Genomic DNA, 15,648 nt, shown 5'->3' on the forward strand with positions numbered 1-15,648 from the left:
TAAAAGGACTGGGAGATATTCAAGCAGGAAAACATCTTTATTTTTAGGAAGGGCAATAAGCTATTTATCTCAAGTTGGCCTAAGCAAACAAATTTCAAAAAGGCCTCAGAACTCTAACTGCCAATTTCAAATACTGCTTATAAAGACAAATAAACAAAAGCAAGCATGTTTGGGTTGGGTTTGGAAATGTCCTCAAGGAGCAGAGAGCTGATGTTTCCATGGTAATGCCATGTACTTCCAGCAGACTGGTCTCTGCTTTAGAGACAAAGATTTTTATATGAATGGAGGTGGTTTAGAGTATTCACTCATCTATGTATGATAAAAAATGTAGAGTTTCAATGACTTATAACTTTGACTCCCAAACCTGTTTGTCTAAACTGTTCCTTCCAGATGGATAGACATTACAAATTGATGTGAAGCTGTCAAGAAGGGACATTGCTGCACTCAATTCGTCTGATTGTTTCCATCAATGCATTGAAAACATGAACTTAAATTATCCGTGTCCTACTTTTACAGGGTTCTATGGCTGATGTGATGCCTGTTATATCAGAGAAGCAACATTTTTCTATTTTCTTTTCCCTGTGTTCTGAAGCAAAGTTTCATAGTGTTCAAGTAGAGTTTGTTTTCTTTTTTCTTCTTTCCTTTCTTTCAATCCATAAGAGACAATGGGAACTTCTAATGGTCCTACAGTTCCAAAACTGTTAATAAATCAATGTCAAGTGATAAATATTATTAGGCAAATAATTGACAATGTGTGTCACAGTTCTCCATAAATATTTTGATTGAGAGATAGCCTCTCAGGCCAGATTTCACACTCCTCAAGTATGACTTCCTTAGGTTTATGTCTTTTGACAATATTTTTACCACCTTTATGGAAGAGATCAAGCTGCAGAAAAATGAAAACTTCAATGCACAAATATATTTTCAAGATTAAACTATATGGCGAATTAAATTTCATCAAGATAAAGCAGATAAACAAACTGTGGTATGTCAGCTTACCCAGAGCTAGCTATGTATGTACTTGGCCAAAACCAGATGGCGGGTAATGAGAATTAATTATATTCTCTTCCACTGAATGCTAAAAGAATATAATCAGGAACAGTTTCTAAGACTTGAATATCATATCATAAATGAGGCTAGACTCATTTAACTAACCTCTTGGCACATGAAGATATATGGAGGCTGCCAGAAACTAAGAAAATGTGCATCTTTTCCTCTTGCCATCAAATATCACCCTTCTACACAAAGCACAGTGTCTCCAATACAGGATAGAACTTATTTGTATTTTTGCAGATAGATCTGGGATATTATATTAATTACGTTAATTTTAATTTCAACACGAGCTCTTGAGTTCATCAGGCTCAGTGGTGCCCAGATTGCATTCATTTTTACTATCCTGAACAGACCTTTCTCTCTAGTAGGGAGACTCTACCAAGTAATACCATAATATTTGACCTTTTCCTCATGCCTGAACATCCATGTAGCTCCCTGAGGATCCTTCTCAGACCTGGAAGGAAGCACACCTTTGGACTCTCTAGCAGCAAAGACCATAACACTGCTGGGAGCTACAAACAAGGCTCTACTGGCACTAAACTTAGCAGTATCTTGGCAGCTGATGTGCAGTGGCAACTGCTTTGAATTTGGTTCTTTAGATTCAGTTCCCCACGTGCACCAGCTGTTTCCTCTTTTACAATGGTCCTGGAGGACAGCACCATCTTTTTCTTCTGGGCTTTTTTTGTACCAGATGTGATGGGATTCCTGGTCCAAGACTGAAAATAGTAACATGGATGTAACACAAGCTGAAATGTCCATTAAATGTCTATAAATGTAGACCATTTAACCCTGAATACACATGCTTTTGTGACCTCATCACTTGGGAGGAAACTCTGGAAATAACAAGCACTGGTGTGGATCCAAGGGAGCCTTTTATAGTGGAAGAGAGCTTTTTTGTGTTTACATACTCACAAGTTACAAGTTCCAGTACTAACCAAAGATACATGCCATGCTTTCTTACCATTAGATGAGAGAGTCAATGGCTACATCTGAAGTACAAAATAAAGCAGTGATGGGACCTCCTAGTCAAACAGGACAACACAGCCTGTGTCCATGTGCTGAAATACCTCCCATGTTTGCCCAGGGAAGGGTACCCTTATAAAAACTGCCTCTTGGGAGCACATCCTAACAGATGCCATGCCTTGAGCTGGGCCTGGTCATTAGGAGGAAAATCACAGTCTGTCAAGGAGCAAGATCAAAGCCTGAAACCACACCTTGCCTTTCTTCAGCTGAACAGTGCAGATGTGACCACAGAGAATGCTCTGTGTGTGCTACCAGCACAGCACTCTTCTTTTAGGGAAAGCAAACCAGAAGAGGCAGGTTCAGAGCAAACACCCATCCCAACACAGCTGCACCCCTCCTGCAAGCTGGCAGCAGGGAAGGAATGGGGGACCTGGTTCTGCCCTCAGTTTGCAGGTGCAGATCAGGAACAGCTACAATTGAATTTATGGAACTGCTTGAATATAATATGGGAGTAAATTCATATTTTGTGTATGTGAATTGTCTTCCATCTTCAGTCCCATGTTGCACCCAGACCAGCAGAAAGGTCTGAAGAAGCAGAAAATTACTACAGGCTCCCCAGAACTTTCAGCATGCAGCTGGTTCTTGTTTATAAGTGATGCAATCATTAAATCCAGATGCAGGGCAGGAGGGGGGAATTAATACCCCACGGGTGCAGAGATTTTCAGGAGATCAGCAAGGCCAAGATTGGATTGGACTTTTCAACTTGAACAAATTTTGTCCCTCGGGGAAATAAAATATCTAATAATTGTGAAGACATAATTGCTAGTGCAGACCTATCATTTTGGCCTTCTAATTGTCTTCACCACTCAGAAACAGACAGTGGACGGAAACATTCCTCACTCAACTGCCTACATAACTATTTTGCAGGGAGAGTATTTCTATTTCGTTCCAGTCCTGTTTCTGCTTTGTGTGCAATAATTTTGTGCTCCCAGAACATTCAGCAATTTGAATCCCCCAATTAGCTCAACACTCTGACACTTCTTTTTATAAATATGATGTTGGCTTGAGCTCTGGAACCAATCACTCCATTATCACTAGTAGGGCAAGGAGCAACAAAAATATATCAGAATAGTTGAGAATGCCTGAGAAAACTTCAGAGCCCAAAGGAAATCTCGATCCCATTTTCCCTTGTTCCTCATACCATTGATTGTCAATATCTCATGTCTGGTTTACACTGATGAAGCCCATGGTTTAAAGTACTGTTTTAAAACAGTAAGCATCAGCACCTTCCAAGTTTTTTGTGATTAATTGAATAACATGGTGGGGAAAGTCTGTGAAAAAAATACTCAGATGATTTCCTCACATCTCATTTTGAAGACGGGCTGTGACAATAAAAATATAGGGACCCAGACTTAAGGCAGACGTCTTAAAGAACTCAGAAGTGTGTTTGCTAATAATGGGAGGTAAACAGGTTCCCAGTGGACTTTAGCAAAGTCTGTGCAGCCCTTGCCCTTAGTGCTAAAATCAACGATGTAGCACTGACCTGCACTAACTGGTTACTGCTGGGTGTGTGGATTAGATGGAAGCTCTCTCATGGCTGCAGTGCAGGCATAGCATCAGTTGAAGTATAAATGAGATTATCATTATGGCTGACTAAAGGATTTTCATAGACACCTTTACAAGCATTCCTACATTTTCATTGTCTGTATTAGCTGTCATAAGTAAAAAATTATTCTGCTTAGACCTGCAAAACCAAGAAAGCTTTTGGGCAGACACTAGAGGAACACAGCTAGGACCACCCACCAGCTCTGTTCATCAGAGAATATAACAAGCTTTAGATCTGTATGGGTGGAAAGAAATATTGCAAAGGCAGACATTGGGACAAGAATCTGTTTTCAATTTAGAAACTAACTGTCTCCCTTCCACAGTTTGTGGTGTAATCACTGAGCTGCAATCCTTAGTCTGGCGGGAGCCAGTCCTACCACTGTGTAAAGACTAAACAACTGAAAGAAACAAGCAATATAAATAGACAGTATTTCTGCTGTTCCAAAGAGTCTGTGGTCTGAAGACTTTGCCTCCTAGGAGCTATTATCAAAGAAAGTGTTTCCAAAACAAACCAGATAAAATTCTGTGCACAAGAATGGTAAAGGCAACTGAGTTTTCCATTTATGTTCATCTCCACTTCTCAGAGCTCTCTGGGATAAGATTGGACTAATGATTCATTTCTAAACCTCATTTTTAAAGCCTGTTGTTAGTCATCTCCTAAGATGTTGTTTTCTAAGCAAGCAGTTCTCTGAGCCTAGCCACACTTGGCAATGGAAGTTAACACATGGATGAGACTCAGGATTGCTACCCAGAGCTCCACAGCTGTAACTACAGCGCGATGCGGCGTGCGAGCGCAGCTCCCGGCAGTGACACGGCCATAGCGTGGTGCCAGGGCTGGCTAGCCCTGGCCACCAGCACGGACATTTGGCACTACTGCTCAGAGGCCAGTTTCTGTGGATAGGGGAGATATCACTCTGTGGGTCTGCCTTTGGTACTGCTTACCTGCTGTTCTGCCATAGCTTACCTGGGCATGAGAAGCTATGGGTGATAAGCTATAACTCATCCTTGATTTCACCCAGGAAAATAAGGAATAGGAAGATACAAAGGAAAGTTAACCCTCATTTGATCAGTGCAAAACAATAAGAAGCTTCTCAGCTCATAAAAATTCAAGAAGACACGCTTCTGAGTTACATGAACTTTACACTTTTCCCACTTTTTTCAAGGGTAGGTAACCTCAAGAGTCCCAGAATACAGTAAGTTCTGTACAGAGAGCCACAAAAAATACTTCAGGAAAGTCTGGCATACCTTGAACTCTGACACCCACCTCAGGGATGCTGCTTGTAAGTGATAGCAGAAACATCACTGCTTCACTGGCAAATCACTGGTGTGGCAAATAATTTTTGGAGTGCTAATGACATGCCAGTGTCTTCATATCAGCTCTGCAACAATATTGCAAGACTTAGACAAGACTGAATTACTTAGGATCCAAAAATTCATTAATCTAGCACAATACATGTGACACAGGGAGACTGGAGAGGGTGAGCAGGGTCACACAGGGTACGTGAGCTAACAGAGTTTGCTCCTGAGGTCAGCCTGTGTACGTCTCACCAGCTTTGCATAATGAGGGAAAAGTTCCTCAGTGAAGAACAAGAATTTATACACAACAAAACAAAAAACTATCCTCTTTAATTTTCTTTTTTTTCAGTCTCTGGAGGACACCTTAATAGTTTTGTGTTTCTGGTTCCTTATATTATTGCTTGAATTATTATTCAAAAGAAGGTGATCCAGATATTTACAATTTTTCTTTCATTTTGATAAGCTTTGGTGAGTTTTCAAAATTACTAAATTATATACAACAGGCAAAGCCACACATTTATTCAAAAGGGCATTGATCTTTGTAGGCATGTTTCTGTTTTCCATAGGTTATTCATCCAAATCTCATTAAAGCTTTAATGTAAAGCAAATTTTCTTTTATTTTCTTTTTTTCTTTTCTTTCTCTTTTCTTTTCTTTTCTTTTCTTTTCTTTTCTTTTCTTTTTCTTTTCTTTTCCTTTTCAGTAAAAGCTATTCCTTTCCTATAAACACACCTTCTCTACTGAATAAGGATTATGGTGTCTGGTTAACTCATCCTGTAGTACAACATGCAGTAAGAATCTTCCAGCTCCACACCCATAGCTTGTCAGGGACAGGATGCAGGCAGGAATGCTGACAGCTTTAACACTCTAAGGCAAAAAACCAAGCACCAGGACAGAGAGTGAAAACACAGACTCAAGTTCAGCAGTGTGTGTGTGGTCTGTTATGGTGGGGTTGTGCAGTGTGCTCTGGGGAGACCTGATGGCTGTAGCCTTCCTTTCCTCTCCTCTCACCAACCTAACTCTCCAGCTACATATGCATAGGAAACACTTTTTTTCTCATTGCAGGGATGCCAAGAAGGATTTTATCGTACCAGCTCAGGAAAATGCTCTCCTTGCAACTGCAATGGTAATGCAAACAGATGCCTTGATGGATCTGGAATCTGTGTGGTAAGGAATTCCTCTGTTCTCTGATTGACTGACTTTTAATACCAATGCTCAGTTTCAATATAATGCAAAAGCAGTGTTTGTACCACAAGAGCTTTTTGCTGAAGAAGGAACATAAGTAGGGCCAAGGCCATGAATTATCCTGGCCAAAATTAATTCTCACCTAAATTATCTCTGCAGATTCAAAACACTTCCCTCATGCAGTATTTGTGACAGTTAGCATGTGGAAAATTTTTAGTCCACAGAAATATGGAAAGAGTTTTGTATACCTCTGGAGAAAAAAAAAATGAATTCAAACACATTTTTTTCTCCCCTTTATAAATACAGTGCTGTGTATAATATAAACAATTTATAGTGGTGAATGACCCCTGTGAGTGTATATACATGTGTTACCCATAGCAATTCAGTTGCATGGCAGTCTCCTGCTGTGAAGGAACAACATGAAAAGGTTGAAACAATACACCAGGGGAAGAGTGTGTTGAGTTCCAAGGAGCTGTTACAATTTCCCTTATGCTCAATCTGACTCAGAATCACCTCATATAGAAAACTGTGTGTTAGTAATAGTAGTCAAACATTTGTAGCTCCAGAGCAAAAATCAGCCCAGTAAAACTAATCCAAACTACTAGCAGGCAATTAGGGCACTAATACACTAAAAAAATGATGGAAGCTAATGTGGTTTAAACCACATAGCAAGAGCTAGGCACTAGTATATTCTTTGCAGGCTTGTAAAAAGTCCAGCTTGTAAGAGCCCAGAACCGCTTGCTCTGCCATGTGTTACTTTTGACAAGTCATAAACCTTTGCCCTCACTTTATCTCTTCATAAAATTGACTCATAATATTCACATACTTTGCTTTGTTGCAAACACTATCAAGTTTTCAGTTATTCTAATACATTCAGTCAAATTCCATGGCATATTTCCTACCATTTTTATTTCTGTGGGAAGAAGACTGTGCAGCTGTTCAGCACAGGAAAAATTACTATGGCTTGGCCATTGTAATGTGCTTAGAATTGGCTGGTTTCTGCAGAACACATATTGGCTTCATTTTTAATACTAAATTTCAAAAGGGGTTTAAGACCGCCAGGCACTCCCAGATATTCTCTTTCACATGCATGGCTTATAGGATCATTGTCCCTTTAGTGTCAAGTGACAGTGATGCCAAGGGGAAACATCTGATGGAAAACTTGGGAACAAGGTAGAGAGCTTGTCACAGGTCTACTTCTGATGACTGTGGTCACCAGAGAGCTTCTGGAGTATAATATATGAATTAGGAAGTGATTATATCCTCCCTCAGGTTACAAACACAACAGAAGTCTTGTTTCCTGTGTTCTACAAAAATATGGCTAAAGTCAAGGGTTCAAGACAAAAAAAAAAAAAAAAAAAAACAGAAAATTCAGAAAATTTACAGTATCAGGAAGAAATTATCTGAAAGTAAATGTACATTCCTGATTGGTGTTTCTTGTCTTGGAACCAGCTAGGTAATAAGAAATAACTAAAAGCTAAACCCTAGCTTACTGTTTGAGTTCAAATTGCTCTTTGATAGCTTATTGGAAGGATTTTAAAAGCCATTAAGCTCAGGTCATTTCCTTCTGAATAAAAAGGAACAGTGAAAAGGCTTAAGTGAAAGAAAAGTGAAAGGCAGAGGAAAAGTGCAGAATTAAAAGGAGATTTAAAGGTTTGATAGCATAAACTAGAGCCAGAGATGCCCATGGGGACTCCAGTAACAGGACCTTCCTGAAGATTTGGACATTTCCAGAGAAGTTTGGAAGGCTAATGAAATTCATTAACAGCAAAACATCACTGAGAAGTCCTGGGAGAAGAAAAGCTTAGAGAGAGAAATAGATAACTTGAATTACAGAAGAAGCACGTTAGCTGAATGAATTAATTCCATTTAGGAAATGGTGACTTGATGGTTGGTAATGTGACTTGTATTAGAATCAGTGGACAAAGCAGCCTTCCCTAAGAGCTGGAGAAGGTCATCTGGCCAAAGCCTGCTGGGGCAGAAATGAGTCAATATCTCTGTATCTGGGAGTTCCTGTGAAGTGCTAGAACCATGTGGTATGGCGAGCTCACCATTCTCCCTATTCTCAATTTTTTGGCCATTTACTCCAATAAGTCTTGCAGTAGAAATCACCACACCTGATAACTAGACAGGATTTTCTGCACTCATTTAGTTTTTAATGAGCTGTTAAAAATAAAATTTATCCCACATTTTTATTGTTGTCATCCTTTGTTTCCATGATTATGAACTTGCTATCTCCCTGCTTCCAAGCTGCAACAGCATTCCAAAGTTTTATCACTTATGGATTCTCCACTATAACCATCTCTTACCTTAACCTTGAGCCATAGATACAAAACATCTTTAGCAGCAGATCTTTAGAATTGATCTTCCCCAATGTCAAAGTTTTCTATATCTGCATGTTTATCAACATAATGGAATGATTTAAACATTAAAAATATATCACTTCTTAAAATTAACTCTGCTAGCAATGTTGGAAACTATAATAGCATGAAAATAACAATAACACTCTGTTTGGTTGGTAGATATTTTTTATATGCTAAGTAATAACTAAGCTGTAAGACCTAAATAAATAGACAAAACAGTATAAAAAGGAAAAAGTACTCTTCTTCAAAAAGGATGAAAAGAAAGGGTTGGGCCCTACATGATGCTCTGAGGCCATCATATTATGCAAATCCCTCAAATCAATTTGGCAAATGTAGTTCCCACAGAATACAAATTAATGAAATTTTCATTGGCCTGTGCCCTGAATTCAAAATCAAATAACATTAAACCCTCTTTAATGATGCCTTAAGGTACAGTGCTCATATCTTTAATTTCTGCTGACATATATATCTTGAGGTTCTGTTTCAAAACTTCTCTCAGCTTATTCATAGAGTGCAAATCAAATCCACAAGTCATTAAAAGCTTATTGAATGACACAGTCAATGAACCAACAATCTCCTTAGGTAACCAGACAGAAGAAATTATTGCAGAGAGAGCTTTTCTTGCATAGATGTCCACATAAAAGCAGTAAAGATACAGTCACATGATCCTGTGACTAAAACTGAAGAGACACACAGTCCATTTTGTCAGGATAAAAAATCACCCAAGTGTTAGAAGAGGAATAGCTAACACAGCATAAGCTCCACTAATGATATATTAAAAGAGAAATGTGAAATAATGCTTCATTTCAAAGACACTATCTGGTGATGCATGTAAGGCCAGTAGGGGAAGAAACATCAATTCATTGTGCTGATCTTGGACTTTGGATTTTTAACATAATTTTTTCAATCCTAGCTATGAGAAGAAAATTAAGTCTCTTTTCAGGGTCTCACTTTTGATTTTGGAAACATGCATATATGTGATGTTAACTGGATGAACCTGCAAAAGTTTCAAGTGGCCATCTGCAGACCCAGGGATATGCATTTCCCCAGCATAAAGTCCAGCATGTTTTGCTGCTAGTAAGACAGGAAGAATATTAAGGGAAGATTTTACTTCCTGTACCATCCCCCAGACCACACCCCACCAGCAACCTACAGCTGGCCTATTTCTTTAAAGCACCTCCACAGAGGGCTCAACATTTCAAAATTCAGACATGGGAGTGGTCTTCAAATGACTGATCATCAGAGGGGCTGTGATGGTCACATCTGAAAAGAGTGGCATATGGAGGTGCAACAGCTTTTCTAAAGCAATGAACTGTCACACTTGCATAGGATTGTGCAAGTAGTACAATTCACAGGGCTTTACCATACTTAAAAATCTGATTGCACAGTCTAGGGAAGCAAGTTGCATGAGGTGTCTGCAATATATTGTGGCAATGACTCCAAAAGAACACAGCAAAATGGATTGAAATGTTGAAAGTTCTTTAAAAATACTAAGCTGTGTATCCAGGCAAAAATTTTGTTAGAATGAGTTATCAGTGTCTTACATGAGGTGCCTACTGTTAATGGAGATTAGATCTTCCTTGATGCAAGAAAACACAGAACAAAAGAAGTCTGAAGAAAGAATTATAGCAGAAGGTGAAGGTAAATTTCTTGTTGTCTCCCTAGAAATCGCTAAGTATTTTTTTATCATTTCACTTCCATTTTTTGATTGGTCTTTATATAAGGCATCCAAATATCACAAGGAAATAAATAAATAAATAAATAAATAAATAAATGTGACCATTTTGTAACAAGAAAGACCAAATTATCCTAACAGTGGAGAGGATTAATCCACCAGTATCCTTTCCAGCCTTTTATGGAATTTTTTACAATAGAGCATATTGTCGTGTAAGTGATTTGTGTTTAAGCATTTGGGTTTACAGCTGAGTGGAAAGGTTGGAATAGATTTGGCAGTTCTGCCCAAGAGGATAATATGTTCCACATGGTTGCCAAGGCTGGTCTGGAGAACTGCCAGTGGATCTACAACCATCCATCAAGCATGAGCTAAAAGCAGTAGGGAGCTAGCAAAACTCCCCAGCTTGTTAGGTACCTCTGCCTTCACAAAGAGCCTTGCTGCTTCTTTCTGTAAAGATGGGCTGCAGATATCTATAAAGCCTTGTTGACATATGTTTGAAAATCTAACCAGAACGCAGTATTAGAATGCAGAGATTGTCAAAAACATTATTGTTAGTAAATTCTCAGGTATTTCCCTCCCTCTTAGTTATGTTTAAACTTAGTGTTTGCTGTCGTACCCAGTTTAATGTTGAAAACGTGCAATAGTGATCCCCAATGTGTGAGCATTTTGTTTCCACTCCTGCACAGCCAGTTCCATGAAGGAAATCAGGCCAGGACTGCAAGGAGGGGCTGCTGCTGCTCTCCCACCTGCTCAGCCACATTTGTCACAGTTAGCTACACCAAGTGATGGGTTGAGAATGAAATGTGCCAGGTGTGTTTGGCAAGGCATCAGCTCAGGTCTATAAATCAAAACTTTGACATATAGGGGGTAGTTTGACCCAAACCACATCAGGAAATTAGTTTTGTAGCTATTCTTGTTTTTTTTAGTTTTTGTTTTGTTGTGGTTTTTTTTTTTTTACTTAGGTGTCTTTAGTGAAAAATTGCAAAATACTTTATGCTTACTTTAAATCCCTCATCTGTTTCTTCCCTATGAAATTCTGAAAACTAATACTGCATATCACCCACAATGGCTGGAGAGAGAACGCTTGAAACCCTAAACCTCATAGATGGAAAAGATAAAACATGTACAACTCTTGGCTTTCAAGTCATTATGATGCACTATGGTTTTTATTACTATTATTTTGGGATGGCAATAAATTCTGGTGTGCTGGGATGGGCAATGCTATGCAGTCCTGTAACCTCAGATGTGACAACATATATGAGGAGAAGTCTAAATCTGCCTCCAAATACAGACTGCACAGCCATGTAAGCCACCTGCTTATATAAATTATTTATCCTTGTGCAATCTTCTGCATTAACAGTTGTTAAAATACCATCTCTCAGAAGGATAAGTAATAAGGGAGAAAAAATATCAATAAACAGACAATTTCAAACACATTGCAACAATAATCTTTTTCATCTCCAAAGTAGTAAGATTGTCAAAGTTGAAGGACCCTTCCAGATTTCACAGACAATAATTAAGACCCTGTTATTTTGGGGGATTTTATTTGTGGTTTTGGAGAGGCGGGGGGGTTACGAGAGGCAGGGCTGAGTATTAACTTTTGATTGCCCCTGGAGTGTCTGCGCACCATCAAGCATTAGGTATCTAACAGGTACTCTGTACCACTCTGTGGCAGATCCTATCTTTCTTCAACTTTAGAGGGTACACAGAAAGCCAATTTGCTACCTATTTCCTATGGAGAAGGTCCAGACTACCTAAATTGCACTTTATTATCCTTCAGATGAAGTAATTTCCATAAAACTGCATAAACGGCAGATTTAATGAAGCTGGTGCCTTTGAAGACTGTCAGAAGGAACTCTTTTCTTGCAAGTTCAGGTTCCCAAATTAAGTTGGGGCAGATTCATGCCTCTGTTTCTCAGTTATATTAATTTACACAAACATGCTTGTCTTGTGCTGGGGAACTTCTCCGAGTTCTATTGCCTGAAGAGAATCGACAAACTTTTCATTATTATTTCTGCACAAATGCACGTACTGAGAAGAATTAGAACACATGAAATGTTGTGTGTTCTCAGAACAGTAGCTTTAATTCCAATCAAATGGATCTAGGAGCTCAGTGTTGACAGTCATTTCAAAGTAACACTGAACATCCCCCACACCCACTCATAGCACCATTTCGTGTTCTTTTCATGTGTGCACTAATAGTTACAGTAAGAGCCAGGTAAGAATGCTCATGGTGTTTGCTGGCACTCAGTGAGAGTGACAGAGAGGAGTAATAGGACCACCTAAGATATTTTCTTACACAGGCAAATACAACCCAGCCACTCTGCAATCAGACAAGCTGCTGGTGTAATGAAGGATGACTGATTACATGCTGTAGACTCATATAGAAGCCTTTAGAAGCCAGGGTGCTACCGATCATCCACTCAAAATGATCCACAGAGAAACAAAACACTTTTCTCAAACTATCACACCAGTGTCACCCAATGCTGATAATCACCCATGACCTGCAGGGAGGGTGTTCTCCCTGCCTTCAGATAGGTCTCTTGGGCTTAATGGATGCAGCAGTTTAGTTGTAGATGCAAAATAATGGAACATAAAATATAAGGACATCTTTTCTATCACTGTAAAAATATGGCTCTAAATACACATAGCAGTGTAGTTTTTCTCTGGTTAATGCTTATGTAATTTTTACATAACCATTAACCAAAGAAAAGCTACAAAAATGCACTCAGATAATGGGGTATCTGGGGTAAGAGAGCCCTTTTTCATTTCCCTTCAGTTTAGATAGAAAAGTGCAGATTTGAGGAGCAGCATTTGCTGTCCTTCTCTGGTCATCATTCATTTGTATATGAGCTTTGGAAACCAGCAGCAGATTTACTCTGTTAATACCCATGAGTTGTTTGGAGAGCTGAGGACAAACAAGATAAGTTGAATTGATCAACCACAGCGAAGGCTATGACCAAACACACACAAGGCCTCTGCCAGTGCTTCAGACACAGGGTGGCTCAAGCACTTCAAGTGCTCAGTGCCCACATTCTCCTGTCTCTCTGGTGGTACATTAACATCATTTTTAAATTGTATAATGACAAATGCAAAATATTTTTAAAACTGTATTAGCCTTCCAGCTCTCACCACGTGCCCTGTGATTAGTGCAATTCTTTCCTCTTCCTCCCCTTCCTCCTACTCAAACTTTCTCCTAGTATTCTCTCATTTTAGAGGCTATTAATTAAAATAACCTTCTGGTTTTTCATATACTAAATATTTTACTCCTTACAGCAAATATGACTAATTAAAACCACCTTTATCTCTAAAACCACTAATGGCTAATTTATTTAAAGATCCGTGAAATAAAAATTAACTTTATTCCTTTTTCCCATCACATTCTACTTGCTGTAGAGTTCTCTAGCTAAATGACAGCCTTGTACAAAGAATAATTTCTGGGCAATGGGTTCTCTATCACTATAAAACTATGCAGGAAGCAAGAAAAGCAAAGTCTTCTAGGATCTGAACCTATAAATAATGAGCATCTTCCAGCTTCATATGTCTGTTTTGTCCTGTACAGCACCTTGCCAATACTTGCTGCTGGTCATTGTAATAATTTATAATATTTTTATTTGCAGCTGTGTCAGTTTATTTGTCCAAATTTGTCAATACCTTGCAAGGTCAAGGTGTGGCATCAGCCACTCTTCTCCTTGGCCAGGTCTTCAGCTAAGTGATCTCCTTCTGAATTAGGCAGCATCTCCATTTAACTTTCACCATTCTGTCTCCTTCCACTGCAGAACTGCCAGCGGAACACAACAGGACAGCACTGTGAGCAGTGTCCAGATGGCTTCATTGGTGACGTTGTCAGGGGAGTGCCCACCTTCTGCCAGCCCTGCCCCTGCCCCCTGCCAGAACTTGCCAAGTATGTAAAGAGTCTTTGCTTCTCTTTGATTTAGCTTGCATTTGGCCCTTTCCAAGGGGCAGCATCTCTTCCTCAATGCAGGAGACAAAGGCTGTGGCCCTTGGCAAACACAAGGGTAAATAAGAGGATTACCAGCTGCTCATATTTATAACCACAGGAAACAGCATTTCATTTAGAAAGTGTAAAATATCTTAAAATAGTCATACCAATTATTACCAAGATTTGGGAGGATGGTTTGTGAGAGAATAGAGATAGTGCTGAAGGCAATCTTGCCCCTGAGGAGTTGCAGCTGTACTAATTACCAAAAAGTAGGAACAGGCTTGCCTTTAATAGGGCACAATAAGGATGGGTGTTATAAAAGAGTGGGTTAGCTAATTGAGAGGTGAGTTGGAGTCATTTGGCTGTGCTGCTGTGAGGGGTGAGGGTCAGGTGCTGGTGACAGTAAGGGCCAGGCAGTTCTGATAGGGACAGGAAGGGTTAGTATGTGCTGCTTGGGACAGAACAGGTCAGGTGGTTGTGCTAGAGACAGGAAGAAGTCAGCCACCTGTAAAAAGAAAGAGAAAAGAAGTCAGCATTGCAAGGAACTGCCTGTGAAAACTCACAAAGAGAAGGTATGAAAGTCTTACAGTAAGATAATAAGCAGTGACAATCAGTTCCCATCCACCCTTGATTGGTGCCAGGCACCGATGCCAACAATTGGTGGCCTGTACAGAGATGAGCTGTGACACCAAGAGGGAGAAGAATGAGCAAGTTCAAGCTCACCCTTTATGCAGAAGAGGTTATTCAGTTGTCTGGTTGCTTTCTAAAATCTCTTAAAGAAGACTTCTCAGGAAAGGTGGCATCAGATTTATGTGGTTGAAAGAGAAAAAAAAAAAGACAGATGGAAAGTCCAATCCATGTCACCTGAAGGGTGAAACCAAACACAAAAAAGCATAATTCTCCCCTGAGTCTACAGCAGTTGGATATGGTTAGCAAAGTAACAGTTCAAAGGAAAGTGCTGGAGCATCCTGTTCCAGTGCCCCTTCAGCTGATGCCCAGCTACTTTTGGGTAAGAAACTCTGAAGCCTGACAGAAAAACAAGACCAAGTCAAAGAACTCCAGATGTTGTGTGCTTTGTGTCTTCAGAAAAAAAAAAAAAAAAACAAACAAACACACAAAATAGGAGCCACAGCCAGCCATTAAAAACAATTAGTGGCATGTCAGTAATGCAGCTGAAAGAAATTATCAGCTTCCTCATGCTCTGGGAATCTATGTGAATCCCACCACAGGGAGATGCTAGTAAATAGTTGCCAACAGGCTGATGCTGGTTTTTGGGGAGCTAGCTATTCCTCTCATGTTGTTTCCCATCCTGCTTTCAGCAGAACGTCACAGCAAAGGGAATTTCATCCTTACTGTATTTGTTTCCTGTTGCTATAGAATTACTCACACAACCTTAAGGTGGAATGAACTCCATTTTGCTCAGCTTCTCAGGGCTCAAACTGGCAAAGGAACAAAATCACTCTGGCCAAATTCCTGCAGATCCTTTCTTGGCTTCTGCAAGAGCTTCAGACATGTGAGAAGCGCCATGGGATGAAGAAGAGATATTGCTGAAAAACTTCAGCTTTGC

At 39.6% G+C, this 15,648-nt stretch overlaps 1 protein-coding gene across 1 annotated transcript in view; it reads left to right on the plus strand.

Annotated features, from left to right (window-relative positions):
• LAMA4 (laminin subunit alpha 4) overlaps nucleotides 1-15,648 on the plus strand; it is a 105,516-nt gene that overhangs the window by 16,263 nt on the left and 73,605 nt on the right. The window contains exons 2-3 of the mRNA XM_021555532.3: nucleotides 5,981-6,082; nucleotides 13,918-14,042. Of these exons, the coding sequence (XP_021411207.2) occupies nucleotides 5,981-6,082; nucleotides 13,918-14,042 (227 nt within the window). The remainder of the gene's footprint in view (nucleotides 1-5,980; nucleotides 6,083-13,917; nucleotides 14,043-15,648) is intronic.

This window comes from Lonchura striata, chromosome 3, assembly GCF_046129695.1.
Source record: "Lonchura striata isolate bLonStr1 chromosome 3, bLonStr1.mat, whole genome shotgun sequence".
NCBI lineage: Eukaryota > Metazoa > Chordata > Aves > Passeriformes > Estrildidae > Lonchura > Lonchura striata.